The sequence below is a fragment of the Anas acuta genome, chromosome 3 (genome assembly GCF_963932015.1).
Source record: "Anas acuta chromosome 3, bAnaAcu1.1, whole genome shotgun sequence".
NCBI classification, from domain to species: Eukaryota; Metazoa; Chordata; class Aves; order Anseriformes; family Anatidae; genus Anas; species Anas acuta.
Window position 1 is genome coordinate 31,858,020 of NC_088981.1, and position 18,155 is coordinate 31,876,174.

The 18,155-nt window shown below is 38.6% G+C and overlaps 1 protein-coding gene and 1 long non-coding RNA gene across 2 annotated transcripts in view; both read left to right on the forward strand.

Annotated features, from left to right (window-relative positions):
- Positions 1–8,514, forward strand: part of LOC137852932 (uncharacterized) — a 31,876-nt gene extending 23,362 nt beyond the window's left edge. The window contains exon 5 of the mRNA XM_068675086.1: positions 7,829–8,514. Within this exon, the coding sequence (XP_068531187.1) occupies positions 7,829–8,025 (197 nt within the window). The 3' untranslated portion in view covers positions 8,026–8,514. The remainder of the gene's footprint in view (positions 1–7,828) is intronic.
- LOC137853737 (uncharacterized) lies at positions 143–1,220 on the forward strand. The gene is made up of 2 exons (XR_011094687.1): positions 143–512; positions 611–1,220. It is a non-coding gene; the product is annotated as an uncharacterized lncRNA (long non-coding RNA).
- Positions 8,515–18,155: the final 9,641 nt, after the last annotated feature.

Consider the following 18,155-nt stretch of genomic DNA (forward strand, 5'->3'; position numbering starts at 1 on the left):
TGGTACAAAATCTTGTACTCACATCTTGGGTACTGTGTGCAGTTTGATCTCACATTGCAAAAGGCACAGTAACATTTGAAAAGGTGCAGAAAAAGATGAGAAATTATTAAGATTCTCAAACAGCTGCATTGCAAGGAGAGACTTAAAGGTCTTAGTCTTTGATTTTGAGTGGGGATTGGTCAGTTAGAAATGTGAAGGCATTCAATTAGGTGGATGTGGAGCTGTTAACTCACCAAACCCCTCAATATAAAACCAGGTGTCACCCCTTAAAACTAGTAGGAAACGGCTTTAAAACAGGTGGAGGTTTATATTTTTTCACACAGCAGGCAGTCAAGTTCTGACTTCTGTTGCCACAAATTTTGGAGGCAGATAGCAGATGCTAAAAGGAATTGGAAGTGCCTGGAAAACCAGGCAGGAATTGCTTAACCGGTGACTGTGGACACAGGAGCAGTAGTAGGGGGATCGTGGCCAACAGTGCAAGCTCTCCCAGTTATCATTTCCTGCAGCCGCTGGTGGGGGCAGAATACTGGTCCAGCACAGTAGGGTAGATCTTACATTCTTATTTTCAATACTGAGCTCTGCTGAGATGTAATTCGCATTTGCTTCCCAGCATCGTGTACAGGAGCCAGCTGGTCTGCAGATTACGGATCAGTAGATCAGATCCTAATACTTCTGGCGTGCGGGGTCACAGAGTGGCAGAAAGACTGCAACAGCATGTAGTAAGTCCATGAGAATCCCAGGCAACATCTGGAGAGCGTGACACGTGGTCGAATGATTAAGTCATCTGCTCCACAGCACTCCTGGCTGTTTAAGGACTTCTGTCAGAGGAAAGCATTGAGAACATCAGGATGATGGACAGCAATAATGAAAAATATAAATTATTCCCTCTGATTCCTTCTGTTCCTCTTCTGGCTCCCACTACAGGACTTGCTGAGAGTAGGATTATGGGAGGCCATGAACAAGCTTAAAATCTGTGCACTACTTAACCACCTCCTATTTTGTATGTGGGAAGGAAGTGGCCTAAATCTGACCCATCTAATATATATAATATATTCCACAGCATGTAATGTTTTGACAGCTTAAGTAGATATACGAGCGCTGAATTGGTAACTCGTTCAAATCAAAATTGGTATGCCTCCTATCTCAGTATTGCAAGTTCTGGTTTTATTCAGATAATTGTGTTTATTTTTTCTTTTCCAACAAGATAATTGTGCGTATTACTTCAGCCTCTGGTATTTGTTAATCTTGTCCAGGTTTTTTCTAATGCACTTCCATGAAATTTTAGATACAGATATCATCTGTGTTGGAAATGGGGAATGTAGGCACTTGACAGGAGTAGAGGGCTGAGAATCTGTTTTGCTGGCCTCACAGAGATGTTGGTTAGGGTCAGAATTTTCCCCCCAAAGTACAACACTACATGGACTGCGTGAGCATATCACAAATGGGCTGATCTTTCCAATGTGCCTGTTTGGAACATGTCTTTTCTACAAATGAGGGGTTAAGGCACTGAGAAATTTGTGTTTTGTGAGAAGTCAGTGACAGAGATGAGCTGGAGTGCCTTAACCACAAAGCTGCTGGAGGCCAGTTGAAATGACGGGCCGTGGGGCGAGTCTTTTGTGAGCCTGATGTGATCACAGGGCACTTCCAGGGACACTGTCTAACAGAGAAGGATGAGTTTCCTCTGCGACATTTAGTCTCCTCTAATAATGATAATATTTGGCACACATCAGATACTTTCCTTGCAGCTGTTTAAAGCCCTTCGGAGTGCCTGTTATACAGGAAAGTGGTATAATGGGAGTTAAAGCACTGGGAATCTGCACAGGTACAAGGGGGGAGAGGCTAGGTTGGTCATCAGGAAAGCTTTCAATAGATCCCGTAAGTGTGAACCACCAGGCATTTGCTTTAGTCACATGAAGATTCATGACTTGCTTTTCCTTCAGTGCTCCTCTCCCCTCACCTTCTTCTCTTTTTGTGTTTCTTTACTCAACATCGTTTTTCCTTTGTCCAGCTTGGCTGGTTGTTCTTGATGGCTCGGTCTCTAAGTCTTAAATCACCCTACACCCCCTATAATGTCCCTTCTGGCTCTTGAGCCCCTGCTTGTGCACTGACTCTGGAAAAACTGTATTAGCACTCAAGAACAGGGCTCTCATACTTACACAGAGAAAGAAATGAGAGAATCGGGAGTGTCTCCTGATCATGCTTTATTCATGTGGAAGTCTCACAGGCACGTAGTTGTTGGCATTGCTCACAGACAATAAATTAACAGCTTGGAAAGCTTGGAGCTTCCCTCATCCCCTCACCTTGTCCTTGAACCTGAGATCAGCAAGAATCATGAGCAAATGTGCTTCCAAGTAGTCTATTCTTGTATCAATTCATGTTCTGCAGTAGTGCTGTGGTCTCTAATTTTTTTTTTTTTTTGGGGGGGGTGGGTAGGGGAGAATTACTTTAAGTAAGTTGCGTATACCTCTCTGTAAATTACACCTCACCTTTTTTAAAGACCATTAGAAAGACAGGTCAAAAATTACAAAAAAGGTACAAAAGGCTGGGGAAGTGGACTTTTAGCTCTTCCACTTGCTATCTTGATGGATTAATGAGAAGATAAAAGATATGAACATGCTTTTGCAGTACTTCATCCCAAAACATGAGTTCAGTTGCTTAAAGGAATCTCTGTCTAGATATAGTCATTGCCTTCCCTGTCTCTCCTGGATTTCATTCATTGCCCTTTTTCTCCTGCCTCTAATGTTATTCCCTCCTTTGCCATTGGTATTACCTGTCTTCCCAGAATTTGGTAGATGCTCCCAAGGAGGTCTTCCAAGAAGCCTGGCAAGGAAGGCAAGGTTCAAGAGCCATTCTGCAACATACTTAAAACAGATTTCAACAAGCCACTGAAGGATCCTTTCACTCATTTATTTTAACTTTGGAAGCTCAATCAGCTAGTTGTTTGGGTTGCTAGTACTCACAGTAGCAGTGAAAGTGATTAAAATAATAAGAAAAAAAAATGTATAAAGCAGATGTTGTTATAGATTTGTGGAAACAAACAATCCTGCAGTTTCTCAAACCCATGAGAAGAGGAATGGCTGAAGGAACCTTGCTCATTCACAGTCTCTACTTGTGTGTGCAAATTTCTACTGATGTGAATGACAGAGATAGGGTTATGTATGTCTGTCCTTCCTATTTGATGGCTTGTGTTAGATAGATCTATAAAACAGCTTCCAATCAGTTTTAATTTTTTTAACCATTCTAGGGATTTCCTTATGCAGCTTATGGTAAGGCGGGATGAATTATCTTGGCAACAGGCTAAGTCAGGTACACAATAATTCTGGTCATGCAGCCCTAGTGCAGGTGAGTATATTTTCTAATCTGCAGCACTGGGCACTGGAAAAGGTTGTCTTGCCTTTGCAAGCAATCCATCAAATCCTTATCTGCATTTTTGGACACTCAGTGTCAATACAGACATAAAGCTGAGCAGTTTAATGATTGCAAATGAAGAGGTGGATTTTCTCAATTCCTTTTTTCTGTCAACACAAAAATGACAGAACAAGGCCAATGGGAACACATTACACATGCACATCGCTGTAGCAAAGAACTTAGCATGCTAATTAATATATTTCTCATACATTTGAAATTTTATATCGCTTACTAGATAATTCAGTAGTCTTTGATTAGGAAAGCCTGGAACCAACCCCCCCCAAAAAAAACAATACAAGAAGAATTGGGAAATCCCCTATGACACGATGCAAAACTGAAGAGGAGAAATTATAACTTAAGACAGAGAACATTCTGCTCCCTCTGAGGATTTGTGAAGAAGGGCAAATGAATAAATCATAGAATCAATCACAGGATCAATCATAGAATGGCCTGGGTTGAAAAGGACCTTAAAGGTCATCTAGCTTCAACCCCCCTGCTCTGGGCAGGGTTGCCAACCTCTAGAGCAGGCTGCCCAGAGCTGCATCCAGCCTGGCCTTGAAATGTGAAGGGGTAAATAAATGCCTTAGTCTGCTCTGCTATTGGGGTTATCCTTAAAATAAGATGGGCTACTCTGTAGCCTCAAAACCACAGTAGAAGATGTATTCTGACATGCTGGGGAGTGAGAAAACTTGGTAAGACAAGAGACATTAAGCATCTGTGCAGGGACAAATGACTTGCACTTGGATATTGTCTTGGTACACAGTATTTTGCACCAGGATATGCTGGTTTGTTAGGATCCCCTTAGGAAAGGCAATCAGACACTATAAATTATTGCTTAAAATGCCACTTATTGAAGCTAAGCTATAAAAAGGAGGGTAGTGTAGGTAATATTTTCTTCATGTGCATGTTCCCAGCATGTGAAGTGAGACTCTGCAGGGTATTAAGTGAATACCAGAACAAATTTAGACTGAACATCCCTGTAGGTATTGAAGAGACACGTGGCCGTAGCACTAAGAGGCATCATTTGATATGGGACTCAGTAGGTCAGGTGGATGGTTGGACTTGATCCTGAAGATCTGTTCCAACCTAGATGATTCAGTGATTCTAGAAAGACTTACATCACGCTAATCTAATTTCCTTCTATAAATCGGCTATTGGCCTTGTGGATACCAGAGAAAGAGTAAACGGTCTGTCTTAATTTGGTCTTAGATGATATAAGCCACCTGGGGATGTGTGGTAAAGCAAATCAAATACATGGTGAATGGAAAACTGGTCAGAAAATTGTACTCAAAAGATAGTTATTAATATCTGTCTCTCAAAATACATGATTGTAACAAATACATCTTTAGAAACAACTTTTCTTGAATCAGTATTTATGTGTTTTTTATTAGTGCTGTGGGTGACTAAAAAAGATTGTAATAATAAAATATTAAATAAATAACTTCTGTTTCAGTAAGGACAAACACAAAGTTGTACACTTTAAAATATTTACTTGCAGGTGTGAAAGATGGAGAACAAACAGCTAGATGGCGTTTGTGAGCAAAAGGGCAAGGAGATTTAGATCATAATGAAGGATGTGTTAATATGTGTTTAAGACATACCTTTGAAGCGTGCATCGTAATTCTCCCAGCCAGCTCTGGCAAAATTTCATCTGGAACATCATGCTTAGGTCAGGCTGCCCATTTTAAGAAAGCCATGAACCAGAGTGAAGCAGCAAAGATGATCAGAAGTCTAGAGAATTGACATCTGAGACTGAAAGGATGAGGTTTGTTTAGTCTAGGGAAAAGGAACTGAAGGTAGACACAAGAGCAGCCTTTAAATACCTACAGACTGCTGGGAAAAAGGTAGAAATTAATTGCTCTTCATGTTTATTGATGATCAAGAAAAAATATAATGTGCTTAAACTGCAGCAGGGGAAATTCAGTTCAAACATGAGGAAAGACTTCCCAACTTCAAGATGATTAAGCACTGGAATAGATCGCTCATCAGATACAATGGTTTGGGGCCCTTTGATGCTCTTCCAGCCTTCTTGCATGGCACAAAGAATCCCTCCCCAGCAGTTCAGCTTAGGAAATGTTTTGTGTAAGTGGAAATGAGAAATGCTAGAAGGCAAGGTGTGGAGACAAGCTCATAATTTGGATTAGATGGAGTTGGGTCAGATGAAAAGTTAGTGCAGAAAGGGTAAGGCTGTGTGAGCTAATGGGGTCATTTAGGGGTAGAGGAGAAGAAAACAGACCTAAATGAGGTTTTGGTGGGGTGTGAGCCCCAGCATAACTTCAAGTAAGGAGTAGGTGGCCCACTTTGCTTGATAATTAAGCGACTACCAGAGAAACTCACAGAAACTCCAAATATAACTAAAAAGATAACTTGACTTTTCTAATTTTGTCGTCACCCAAACAATGCAATTTCAATGTGTCATGAGACATTTAGTAAAAGCATCTTCAAATATCCACCATTTGATCAGGTGGCTGTCAATGGTGAGTTACATTGTGAATGCCAATTGCATCATGTTTCTCGAACTTGTTTGATATAACACTGCAAAAAGATTTTCCCCCAAAAATGGTGTTTAAAGAACCTAGGACAGACTTTTTGAAGAAATTCTTTCCTTTTGCAGTGCTTACAATATATATGCTAGTCTACATGCTGACTGCATATGCTGGCTTGCCATTCTGAAATATTAATCTCCCATTATCCAGTATATTGTTGAGCCTCTGTGGGAATTCACGCTTTGTACAGTTGGCTGACAAAGCAATCTGCTCCTTCAGGATTCAGTATTTTGTGCTGCATTGTGCTAACCACAGCTGTGCAAGGCCACGTGATAAATCTGGTTAAAAAATTTTACTTGACTTGCATTAGCCGAATATTTTAGGGACATTCCTAACAGAATCTTACACTTCATAAACTTCCTGGGCAAGTTTGCTTTCTGTGTAATTATCGATAGGGCACTTCTACTAGCATACTATTTCATTTATATAAGCAAACTGATAATGGAATATTAGACAAAATTGTAGTGGAAAGTTACAGCTGTGGCTAAGTGGAACTCAAACACAGGCAATCACAAAATATCCCTCTTGGATGAACATCATGATTCTCAAACTGTATTTCTGTGACTAAAATCAAAAGACCCAAATTGAAAGGAACGGAATTTAGACCCGATTGATGATAGGTAAGTAACCTATATTGAAAATTTATATTTAAAATTTTATATTCAAGATTTATTGATGTGTGCTAACTGTACCTAGAATATTCCATTTAAAACCTTGTCCCTTTGTCCTTGGTTATGCATGTTTACACAGCCAGAATAAGTTTCTGTCTCAAAAGGTTTCCAAATTAAATGTATAAGAAAGAAAAGGGATGGAAGTGCACAGAGAAATGAGCATGTTCCAGATTTTGTAGGCAAGAAGCTGGAAATTTTATCAGTAGTATTTCTGAGTCCCAGTCCAGTGACTCAGTAAAGCATATCAAATAAAGAAATCTAAGTTTAACTTACAAATACTCCTTACAGGTCCAACTGTGCCTGGCTTGCTCATGATATTTGTGTTGTTGATTTCAAAAGGCTACTGATATTATTGGGATGAAGACAATTTAGCCGTAGAGTTTTCTAGTCTTTCATTTTTTTTAGACTGTTGATATCCTTTCTTTATTCAGTAGACAGATGAGCAGATGTCCCCCAGAAACACATCTCGTGAATGTAGTAAGCCTTCATGAGACTCTCCCCATTTCCATCTTGCTGTGTTCTCCCTTTACACTGCCTATTTTGTATAAGTAAGCATATCAAGCCTTTGTTGACACAAAGAATATATCTCTCCTTTATTACAGAAGTCCTTTCAGTATTGCTGTTTCCCTGCAAATAGTCCTTTTCCATTTTCATTGTGATTCACTCCCGTTGAATTCAATATGTTTCAGATTATGTTTCCCCAAATGTATTTGTTTGTAAGATATGTTTGCTTTCCAGTTGATTTCCACTCATTATTTAGTTTTGATACTAGTGATGCTATCTAGTGTAGATTTGTCTACACTGTTATTTGTATCTCCTACCAAATCAAAATCATATAGTAGCTTTTCAACATAGTCTACAGTGGGAATTTTTTAATACTTAAGCAGGAAACATTACATGCAACGTAAAATGTGTGAATTTGAATCAAATCATTAATGCAGGCAAAGCTGATCAAAAATGACAGCTCTTAAATTGCATATCATGTCAAGAAGGTGAAATAAGTATCTTTCAGTCATTTATTAACTAGTATTTGTAAATTCAGTTATGTAGAAATTTGTATTAGATTGAAAGCATATAAATCTTACAAATTCTATTGTGGGAGTCACAAAATTACTGGTAAATGAACATGTTTACTGAAGAAGAAACTGGGTTTAGACTTCAGTTTTATAAATCCTGGTCATGACATTATTCATTCTTCCCTAGGAAGAAAGATCCTGAATGCAGTGTACCGACATTTGATCAAACAAGTGACGACTGGATTAGGAGTGGATTTACAAGGAAGTTTGCAGCCTTCCAGTGAAGTGGCACGGAGGACGGTAAGAGTATGTCCAGTAGATCTGTGTCAGTTCAGGGTCCAGTTCCTTTGTCTCTCAGATATGTCGTCAAGAAATATGGCATAGGAAACTTGCTGTACAGCATCTGGCATCTTAGCAAGGAAGGTAGCTTTAAACAAGCTTCACACCTTCCAGTGACACTCCAGAGGCTTGAGAAGTGTTTGGTTTAATTTAGACAGTGTTGTCTGTAATTTCCTAAGCACTGCATGGGGTTTCATTGCCTTTAAATGTATTCCTTCTGACTTCAGAGTGCTTCTTGAGCTTGAAAAGGAGTCCTAGAGCGAACATTTTATGGCCTCCTTTCTATATTGCTCAGGCAGTCCTCACTGAGACAAGCTCAGAAATTTTAGTCTGTTTATACCATCTGGCTACTTTTGTTTGTCCTGAACCTTCCATTAGAAAACCTTAGCTCCTAAACAAAATGCTTTGACCGTATTAAAAGACAGCTAGTGTTTTGACTAGTTTGCTTATGCCACCGGCCCTTATGGAGCGGCATTAGAGGATGTGATAGAGAATGATCATCTTTCTATGCAATCTGCCTAGCATTGTTTAATGAAGCCCATGGAGAAGATTTTTGGTCTTAGATTTTTATTTATTTATGTATTTATTTTCCTTCATTTCTGTAATGGTCTTTAGAAAATCCTGTCAGTTCTCTGTCTTCTTACATTTTATGGTTTTTCCACAAGTACTTCATCAAATGAGGGAAAAATAATTCCTGGGTTTCGGTTTTCAGGTTCTTTAGAACTGTGTAGAACTACACAAGGATATTGCACTTGACCTCATAGAAAACTCATAAGAGTTTAAAGTTAATTGTTACCTAAAATTAGAAATCAACTTACTGTTAGTACAGCATCCTGTCTTCCCAAACGCTTCTACTGCCCAACAGTTCCAGTGCTTTGCTCTCCCTCTCGACTGGCCTGCAATTCTCTGTTCTATTTAAAAAAAAAAAAAAAAAAAAAAAAAGGCTTTGCTGTCATTTTTCTGTGGTTTTTCTCTCTTTCTCAGGCACCTCCTCCAGCTTTCAGCACAGTATTGAAAGCTCCAGATCAGATCCTGCTTTCACTTATGCCACAGAGATAGGATTACGGCCTTCTCACCCTTTTCTGTTCACAACTTTTTGAGCTCTGCTTTGTTTCAGTGCAGAAACATGCTGGGTCCTATGTGCTATTACCCTGCACCACATTCAGTCATTTCTGCCTGGGCAAGCAGCAGTGTGACCTGGTAGAGTTCTACAGACTGTGTGTTTTCACTTAGGATCACGGTTACTAACGTTGCAAAGGGCAAAAAGTAAAGATAAGTTGGGCCTATTGTACCGAGTTGTCTCACTTACGTAGCATGTGGTCACACCTAAATGTCAGATATAAGACATATATCAGGATACATTTTCACGGAATATTAGAATCCACCTCAGGCATGAAAAGTCCTTTCTGCCCTTGTGTTTTGTAAAATAAGCCCCTTGCAAATGCAAATAGGATGGCAGTAAATGAAATAATTCAGCAAAACACGATTCATTACATTGAAAATGCATACTCTCTTCCCTCCTGCAGTATATTCCAATGTTTAAATCAAGCTTCATGTTTCTTTTAAATAGTCTTTAAATTTGTCTCAATGGAAAAGTTATTTCAAAGTTTGAAAATATCCTCTGTCATATTATTTATGAACTCAAAATATTTTTCCAGGACCATACATTATTTCTAAGCTTGTTCCCCCAGGAGTCCCATTATTAAATGAACTTTAAAGCTACAGTTGGAAGGTGAATTTAATACCAGTCATATAAGACATAAAGTTCCAGTCCCACAAACACATCTGCGTCTAGCTTTAAGCCGGTGAGTTTTTCTACTGAATTCAGTGGAAGTATTCCCACTAAAGTTAAGTACATCTATTAAGTGTTTGGAAGCCTGGATCTGAAAGTACCACAGCAATATCATAAGTAAATATTTGTACAGCCTTTCCTTTCTCTAAATGTTTAATTCTCTGAGCATCTTTAGGATTCCTAGCTAAGTCTGTTTTGCAATATTAAAAAATCTGGAGCAAACCAAAAGCTAGGATTCTGCAGACCTTGCCAATTTTGATTTACATGGGCACCAAAAATTCTGGCTACTTCACGTTCTGATTTGCATCCCTGCTTCAACTTAGTACAGACAAAGAAAATTTAGCAACTTCAGCTAGAGCATTATGAAATATAGATGTGTTTATTTTGGTTTTGATTGAAACCAGGAACAGGACAAATAGCTGCTTATTTGGAAATTCTTAAAGGTAGGTCAAATTTAGAAAAAATAAGTTTGTTTTGGAGAGGACAATGTTTCCAACTTGTCTAGGCTTAAAAAAAAAAAAAAAAAAAAAAGACCTTGACTGAAAACATTTAAATTCTTCTTTAGACAGAAATTTGAAGTTAAGTAAGTGTAAACACAGTTGTTTCACACCTTTTAAAGTGTGTTTATTAGCACAAGCCCACATTTTAGTTGTAACTCGCATTTTGTTTTAAATATGACCTATTTTTCTTATCTGAGCCACAGAGAGACAAGAGGAAGGAAAAGGAGTATTCCACAAGTACACATTTCACAGGCACACAAACAAAATACCAGCTTTGCTTTATAAGATTCATTTTAAGATGGAATTGTAGCATGTTGCATGGTCAAGAGGTTTAGAAATATGTATTCTTTTATCATATTCCATGTCTCTTTGTATTCTGACTGCGCACAAGTGATGGCTGCAGCCTGTCACCATTAGAGATTGAGAGGCTGCCAGAAGTGTGCCGTAGACATACAATGCATGACAAGTGAAAGTAAGTCCTGTTTGCCACTGTTCCAGCTACATTCCTGCGTAGGTCAGTACCCACTTCTGTAGAAGGTGCTTTGCAAATACAGAGGGGAACCATACCTCACATGGGGCGTATAGAAGGTCTACAGATCTATAGGAATATCCTATTGCATGCCACACAGACGTGTGGGAGTGAGGGTCCGTTGCTATCACAGAAGTGTCAAGACTGCACATTATGGGAAGGGGGGAGCATAGCTGCAGCAAAGGAAGCAACTTATTTTGGAATGAATGCCATCCTGATGGCAACAGGATGTGTTTGTATATATGTAGAGTCTCCTGATATGTGTCATTGTCGGTGAGTGGAAGTTAGCTGTACCCGTCTGGCCAGGAGGCACTGATCACCAACAGGGACCAGAGAGGTCATTACAGAAGGAACTCCACCTCAGTCTGATTTGCTGAGTGTAACTGATGGGTGAATATTAGGAAGCGATAGAATATTAATTCAAGAATTACCCATTAAAATTTGAATAGGCTTTGCAGCATAAACTTTTGAACACTTAGAGTATTTCATTTGTTCTCTTTATTTTTAAGCAAACTTGCACTTCACCTCAACATATAATCTCTCCAGAAGATCTTGGAAATCAGTAATAATGCTGATATTTTAAGTGGCAGTAAGAAAGTTTAACAAAACATACTGGAAGTACTGTATGACTCATATATGAATTCTACCATCAGTTAAACAAAAAGCCATATTCAGTGTCTGCAATAAAGAGAAAATATCTGTTTGGATAAATCTAGACACCACTGCATTCTTAAAAAGAGAAAGAAAAAAGCAACAAATCCTACAGTTGCCACAGTCTTGCATAAAAGAAAACCCTTGCATTTTGAAAACTACAACAAAAACAGAATTAATTGTCCCAAAGCACTCCAAATCACTGCAGAATTCCCAGCCTCTTAAAGCATACACATGGCAGTTAATTCCAGATACCCCTGACTCTTCCAGCACAACATCACCTAGAAATCTCCCTCCCCATGCAGGCCAGCGCACCTCCCTGCCACTCTTGACAGGCGTCTAAACACAATTTGACATTGGGCCTGATGGAGGGGGTGTTTTAGATGATCTGTATCTTTTTGGCAGGCAAAAATGTTTCTATTCCCATACCCAGGGTTACCGTAGTAGAAGAAAGGAGAAGAAAAACAGAAATGCATACAAGTCAGAAGACAGAGTCAACAAAATCTTTCTTTTTCACATCTTGTTTTCCATGCTGAGCTGTGTTAGACCCTGAGACTGATTTCCTTTCCAAAAATGAAAAAAATGAGAAATAGAGGACAAGCATTCAGATGCCTTGCATGACAAAGACTTATAAAAAAAAATACTGTCAAACCAACAAACCCTGGGAAATAGCCAAGGAAATATCATTTCTCCTAGCTTTATTCCTTATAATTGAACCTAATCTGTAATAGGTTTGCATTGGTAACAGAATTCACTCTGCTGGGGTAAAGCCTTTCCTTGGAGCAAAAAAAGCTATCTTTTATCCATCTCCTGAATTATTCTTTGCCAAGAAAATCTACATAGCTCCAAAGTTAAACAAGATATTTTTGTTCCTAGCTACCCACGAAAGAACATCTTTCAATATTGTTTTGGAAATACTGCAGCACAATTAAGATAGAGCATAAATCATAGAAGGAATATTTCCTGTAGCCTTTGAAATGTTCTAAAGCAGCCTGAAGTGAAAGCAAAGACCTTTGCTGTTGCTTAATGCCAAGTGAATATTTCTGTCCAAGAAACCTATTTATGATTAAGATCTCAAAAAAAAAAAAAAAAAAAATGTTCTCTTCTGTTTCAAAGGCAGAAGATATTACAGTGCTTGCTAATATACTGTTTAAAGTAAAAGAGCATCCAGAAAGTAATAACCAATAACAGCAAACAGGACTTCATGACCTGCTGGGAAACAAACAACTTTGGGCCATGCTCAGAACTCAATAGTCAAAGTCATTTTTAAGTGGAAAAAAATAATTGGGGTGAAGGAAGGAGAGTCATGAGAGAACAGGGGGAAGGGTACCAAGAGATTTAATAATTAAAGTCCCCAAATTAAGATTCTGTATTTCATCTCCACTGGGAGAAAAATGTGGGAAATCATGCAAGTCTGCATTTTCTCCCCTCTTCACCCAGTCAGATTGTCTGAAGGAGCTCTTGAAGAAATTGTTCAAGGGTCCTTTTGTGGAGGACCTTGATCTCCCTGACATCTCTCAGACTGCACACTGGCTCAGCTTATTAACACAGGAGCAAAACCATGTCTCCGCTGAAGTCAATAGTCAAATTACCATTTAATTCCCTGACATTATTAAAGGTACTTCAGTTTATCTCAAGATATTTGGTAGATGCACAAGGTTTCCACTCAGACTGTGGAAATTCTTGCTGCTTGTCTCAGCAGTTGTTCTCAGAACTGGCTTAAAAGATGGGAGTATCTCCCCTTGGATAATGGAGATTTATGAAATGCTGCTGCAGCTCCACGTACCTACTGCTGGTATTCTCATTTCTGGTCTTTGTGTATGTGGCAGTCTGTATCCACCAAAGGACAATCTTCCTGTCTGAGGTCAGGAGATATTATGTGAGTAAATAGCTGCACTGGATCCACAGAAAGGATAAGATTAAAGGGCAGACATACTTTTTTGTTATTTAGAAGGTGCTTCCACATCATTACCCCATTTTTTTTTGGCTGAGACAGTTGTGAAGATAAAAGCAAAATAAACACCTGTGGATAAGAGGAGTTACTTCTGAAATTAAATGAAATTTTCAACCTATGCAAGCTGATTACCAATGGATAGATCTTCATTTGTTAGAAATGGAGGAAAGAGAGAAAATGAAGATAGACACTGTGTCTTCTTTACTGAATATATTTGTAATGGGCATTTGATTTTTAATAGCATCCTATTAACATGCACTGAAGTGATCAAAATTCTGACCTCAAAAGTCATCAGTACAGAAGCAACATTAATGACACAGATTCCTCAAATAGAGTTCTAGAAATTAGCAGTTTAGTAAATACAAATGTTCTAATCGAAGTGCTCCAGTGTTGGAGCACTTGGAAGCTAGACAGCTGAAACATCATTTAGAAAAATATTCGTAGCTAGATTCCTGACATTTTGAAATACAATCTGTTCTGTAGTTATAGTTGTGTCCAAACATTGCTACAGTGATATTTAAAAGATGTATAAACTGTGTAACATTAAGTTGATTCCCATGGAAATGGCTTACAGCCCCATAATGAAATTATCATGTTAGAGGGCTCTCTTTCAATAGCTTACACTGAACTACATTTCATGCAAAAGTGCACATTTCTTTCCCCAATTCCTGAAGAAGATAAGTAGCATATCAGAAAATGTGCCCCTTACACAATGCAAATGTCAACAAACTTGGAAAGATCCCCATTGGTGGCCTTTTAAGGAAAAAAAAAAAAAATCCACTTAGAAGGAAAGAACATGGGAAACCATAGCTTTAAGTGGAGAGCATATAATGTAGGTTAGATGGACTAATCCAATAAAGAAGAAAGTCCCCAGAAACTCTTACCAACACTGTTTTCAAGAGGCTTGCACCCAATATAAATATAATGACTACGGTCACCAAAATCAACAGGACTAAGGCTAGCCCAATAAGGGACAGAGTGTTCAACACCTTGTAGTTTGACATCCCCAGTGAGAAATAAAAATGCAGAACTCAGCATTCACTTTCTAATCCCACCACCCTTTCCTTCATTTTCTTTATATTTGAGATAAAGATGTAGGTATGAGTGACATGCATAAGCAACGCATCTTTTCTTTATCACTTTTTCCATCTTTGAGAACACTTAGAGAAATTACATTTGCTTGACATAACTTTTTGCGTGTTTGTGCTATAATTCAGCTTACATATGTTCTTTGCCTCCTACTTTCTCTGAATGAACATTTTCTTGATGACTCACAACTTGAAGTTGAGTCCAAATAAAATATATAAGAATAAATAAATAGATGACTCAGAGAAAGATATATTTTTTCTGAATGAGAGACTGTTTTCAGACAGCCCTCAGTCACTTTTTTTTTTCTTTTTTTTATTGCTAATATTGCATATTTCTTCAGTAGCTCAAGAAACTGAAAGGGAATTACTTCCTCACTGAAGATCTGCTCTGCATGCCAAGTCAAGTGGTAAAAGAAACCTGCACGGATGCGTTATTTTCAGCACCTATAATAAAACAGTAAAGCATAGTCATAGTTTCAACCTTGAGATCCGAATGCCCCTGTTTTGCTGTTCTGGCTCTGGTTTCTTGCCTCTTGCTCCCTGGTCAGATGTGCAGAGACCGATGGCTATGACATGACCCCTTCCAGCCAGTCCTTTGCACTCATCCTGGAGCTGAGTCATTAGGCTTCTAATCTCAAGAGCTTTTTTTCATCTTTGGAGAAAAGGGCTGAATTTATCCTAAAGGCCTCCTCATAAACATTATTTTGTAGATTATTTTTCTATTTGTCCGGGAAGTTGCATTACAAATGATGATCTCACCAACCATTAGATTAATTTCTTAAGACGGCTCATTGCATTTTCGTAACAAGTAGCTTCAACGCTAGCCATTTAAAAATAGTTGCCTTTGTATTTCCCTGGGGTGCAGCTGTCTCACATCAGAAATGATATTTTGTGAGAGGTTTCTGTTGCTCTGGCAACAGCCTTTGACAAGTTCTATCTGTGAGACTGCAGAGAAGAGAAATTGCTCGGAGGAGAGGTCCATGCCCTTCTCACTGATGTTCTGCCTTGGGTACAAATGGTCCCGTGTTTCTGAGAGCTGCCAGTAAGTAGGTATGAAAGAGTACACTCCCTGTCTGTCAGGGGGTGTTACAGGGAAAGGAATTTGTGAAATGACTACTCTAGTTAAGAATTAAATGGTTCTATTTCTGCCATACACGATACCTAAAGAAACAAAACTATGATATTATGCATCCTCTTGCCTGCAAATTTCACTTTAAAATGGTGGTAATAGAGCTGGTAGAGAGGCCCGCCATGTACAAACACCATCAGAGCTGAGAGCACACAGACTAAGATGATATTCTGAAGAGGTAATACCAGGCATGTTTATTGATTATCATTGTTGCTATCAGAAAAGGTGATATTTCTTGCTATTTTCTTTTTTTTTTTTAGGCAAGATTATAATTATTCTTCTGTGTTGCAGTATGTCAATCCAATCTAATTGATTTGCTCTCTGGGTAAGACAGATGTTCTACCAAGGCCACTGTCTAAAGTTGCTTTCTGTCATGATCATGAGACAGTAGATCCTTCCAGATCACCTATTTTAATTTGGACTTGGGGTTGTCAAAAAAGGATGATTTATGGAGCATCTTGCTACTGAAGTCCTGGGAGCTTCTGGAAAGAAGCCCTGGGCTTAACCCCTTCACTTGCTGAGTCATCTGTGTGCAGCTCCCAGGTCTCTAAAACCTGTGATGATCTTTAAAACTTTTTTTTTTTTTTTTAATTCAGAAAAATAAGACTGGCCAACATTATAAGTCTAGTTTGAGCTAGAGGACTGTACAAACTGGAGATTTCTACTCTATCTGTCATTGTAATTCATTTGCTGACAGAGTCAGGAAGCAGATATCTTAAGAAAATTTGAACTCTCTGGAGATACTAGGTAGCCACAGGATTTGGGTGGGAGACAGAAAAGCCTGTGACAAGATTAAGGAACATGAGGTCAGAGGCATGCTCTTGTCTGACAGCACTAAGCTGCAAAATTAGTTCTTGGCTGTGGTGACAAATTTAGGAGCATGAAAAAATCAGATAATTTAGTAAGGAATCTGTGGGTCTCTAGTATCTGTTGAGGAGACTCTACTTACACTGTCAACAGCTTATGAAAGAGAGTTAAATGTAGGATGTAAGTAGCTACCATTCATCATTTTGTTCAGTGATGTTGCATAGAAAGAAAATACAATAAATGCAAGACCAGTGAGCAAAATCTTCCTGACATTTTCAAAATCTGCCACCTACCACACTGTAGCTTCTTTCCCATATAACTGCACAGAAGAGTTTGTTTGGGATTGAAATCACTGTGAATCCACACCAGATGTTACAGTTATCCTGATCCTGCTTCCTAAGTACTGTGATGAAAGGTGCTTTTTCCCCTGTTCCTCTAGGATGAATTATTTTCCTAACTTGCAGTAACATTTTCAAGTTCTTCTTGCCACTGTCATTCAGCTCAGTTTTCTCTTCTGCTGTTAGACTAACTTTCTGCCATACAGTGCTTTATGTTTCACAGTAAAAAGGCATGTATCAAACATTCCCATAAAATATGAGCCAGATTCCCCAAGCTTTAGACTGGCTTTGAAATAAAATTTTAAATGCAAAAATATGAATAGTATTCTGGTTCTCTTTAATTGTTTCTTGCTGTCAGCATTTAAAGTTTCCAGAATGCTAGAAGTTTTCCTTCCTTTTGTTTTTACTTTTTTCTCTAATAAGAAAATCTGCAGTCTTTAAGTACTCTAGCTGAGAAGCTAGAGGGAACAACAGCAATTGCAGGACTGCTAAAACAATTAAGAATTGGGAGCACTGGTAATTATGCTAATTTTATTAGGGCTGAATCCTTACAATTAGATTACCAATCAGAGGCAAGAAAAGAAGAGGTATAATATGGACTGTGTCTCTAAATTCATATGCATTTGTATGTAAATGAGTGGCACATTCACAGTATGGTGATGCATATTAGAATAAAATCCTAACATAAATAATTCTAGCACTGCTGCTATATAATCAAAGCAGCTAAGAAGCAGCAGGAAGGATGCCCCAATGATGGCAAAAGGTTAGTGCTGACAATGTGTTATAAGTGTACCAGCTATAATCAATGCTGAAAACTGTTATTTGCATTCTACCAATAGATTTTGGGAGGTGTAGTTCATTGAAGATGATATAGCTCAGCAGTGGTTTCAACAATTTGTGACAATTGAAAGCCTCAGAGAGCATGGAATTTACAGCAGGCAAGGCGCAAGGTTTGCTTATTCACAGACTTAATTAGACGTAAATTGAAGACTCCCAACAAAGATTTTGACCCCACCCCAGGCTTCAGAAGCCCAGCTCACTAAAGGTTCTGTAGGCTGCTGCTGTGAAAAATCAGGAAAAATGAGCTTCTTTTCAGTAGGTCCGGGTCTTGCAAGGCCAGCAAGGATCTAATGAGATTTTTAGAGAAGTCACTGACAAATCTAATGATACACCATGCTGGATGAAATAGCAGTCCTGCAGGAAAAAAGTCATATATGATCTACTAATTATTGGTACTGCAAGTATATGAAGGGGTGGGATTAAGGATTTGTGAACAATGTTGTTATTCCCTATGTCGGAGGCTATCAAAATGAAACTTCAGTGTTCTTTTATATAATTTTCACATACTTCTTACAATAGTGTGCTGTAAAGTATCCTCCATCTAAGA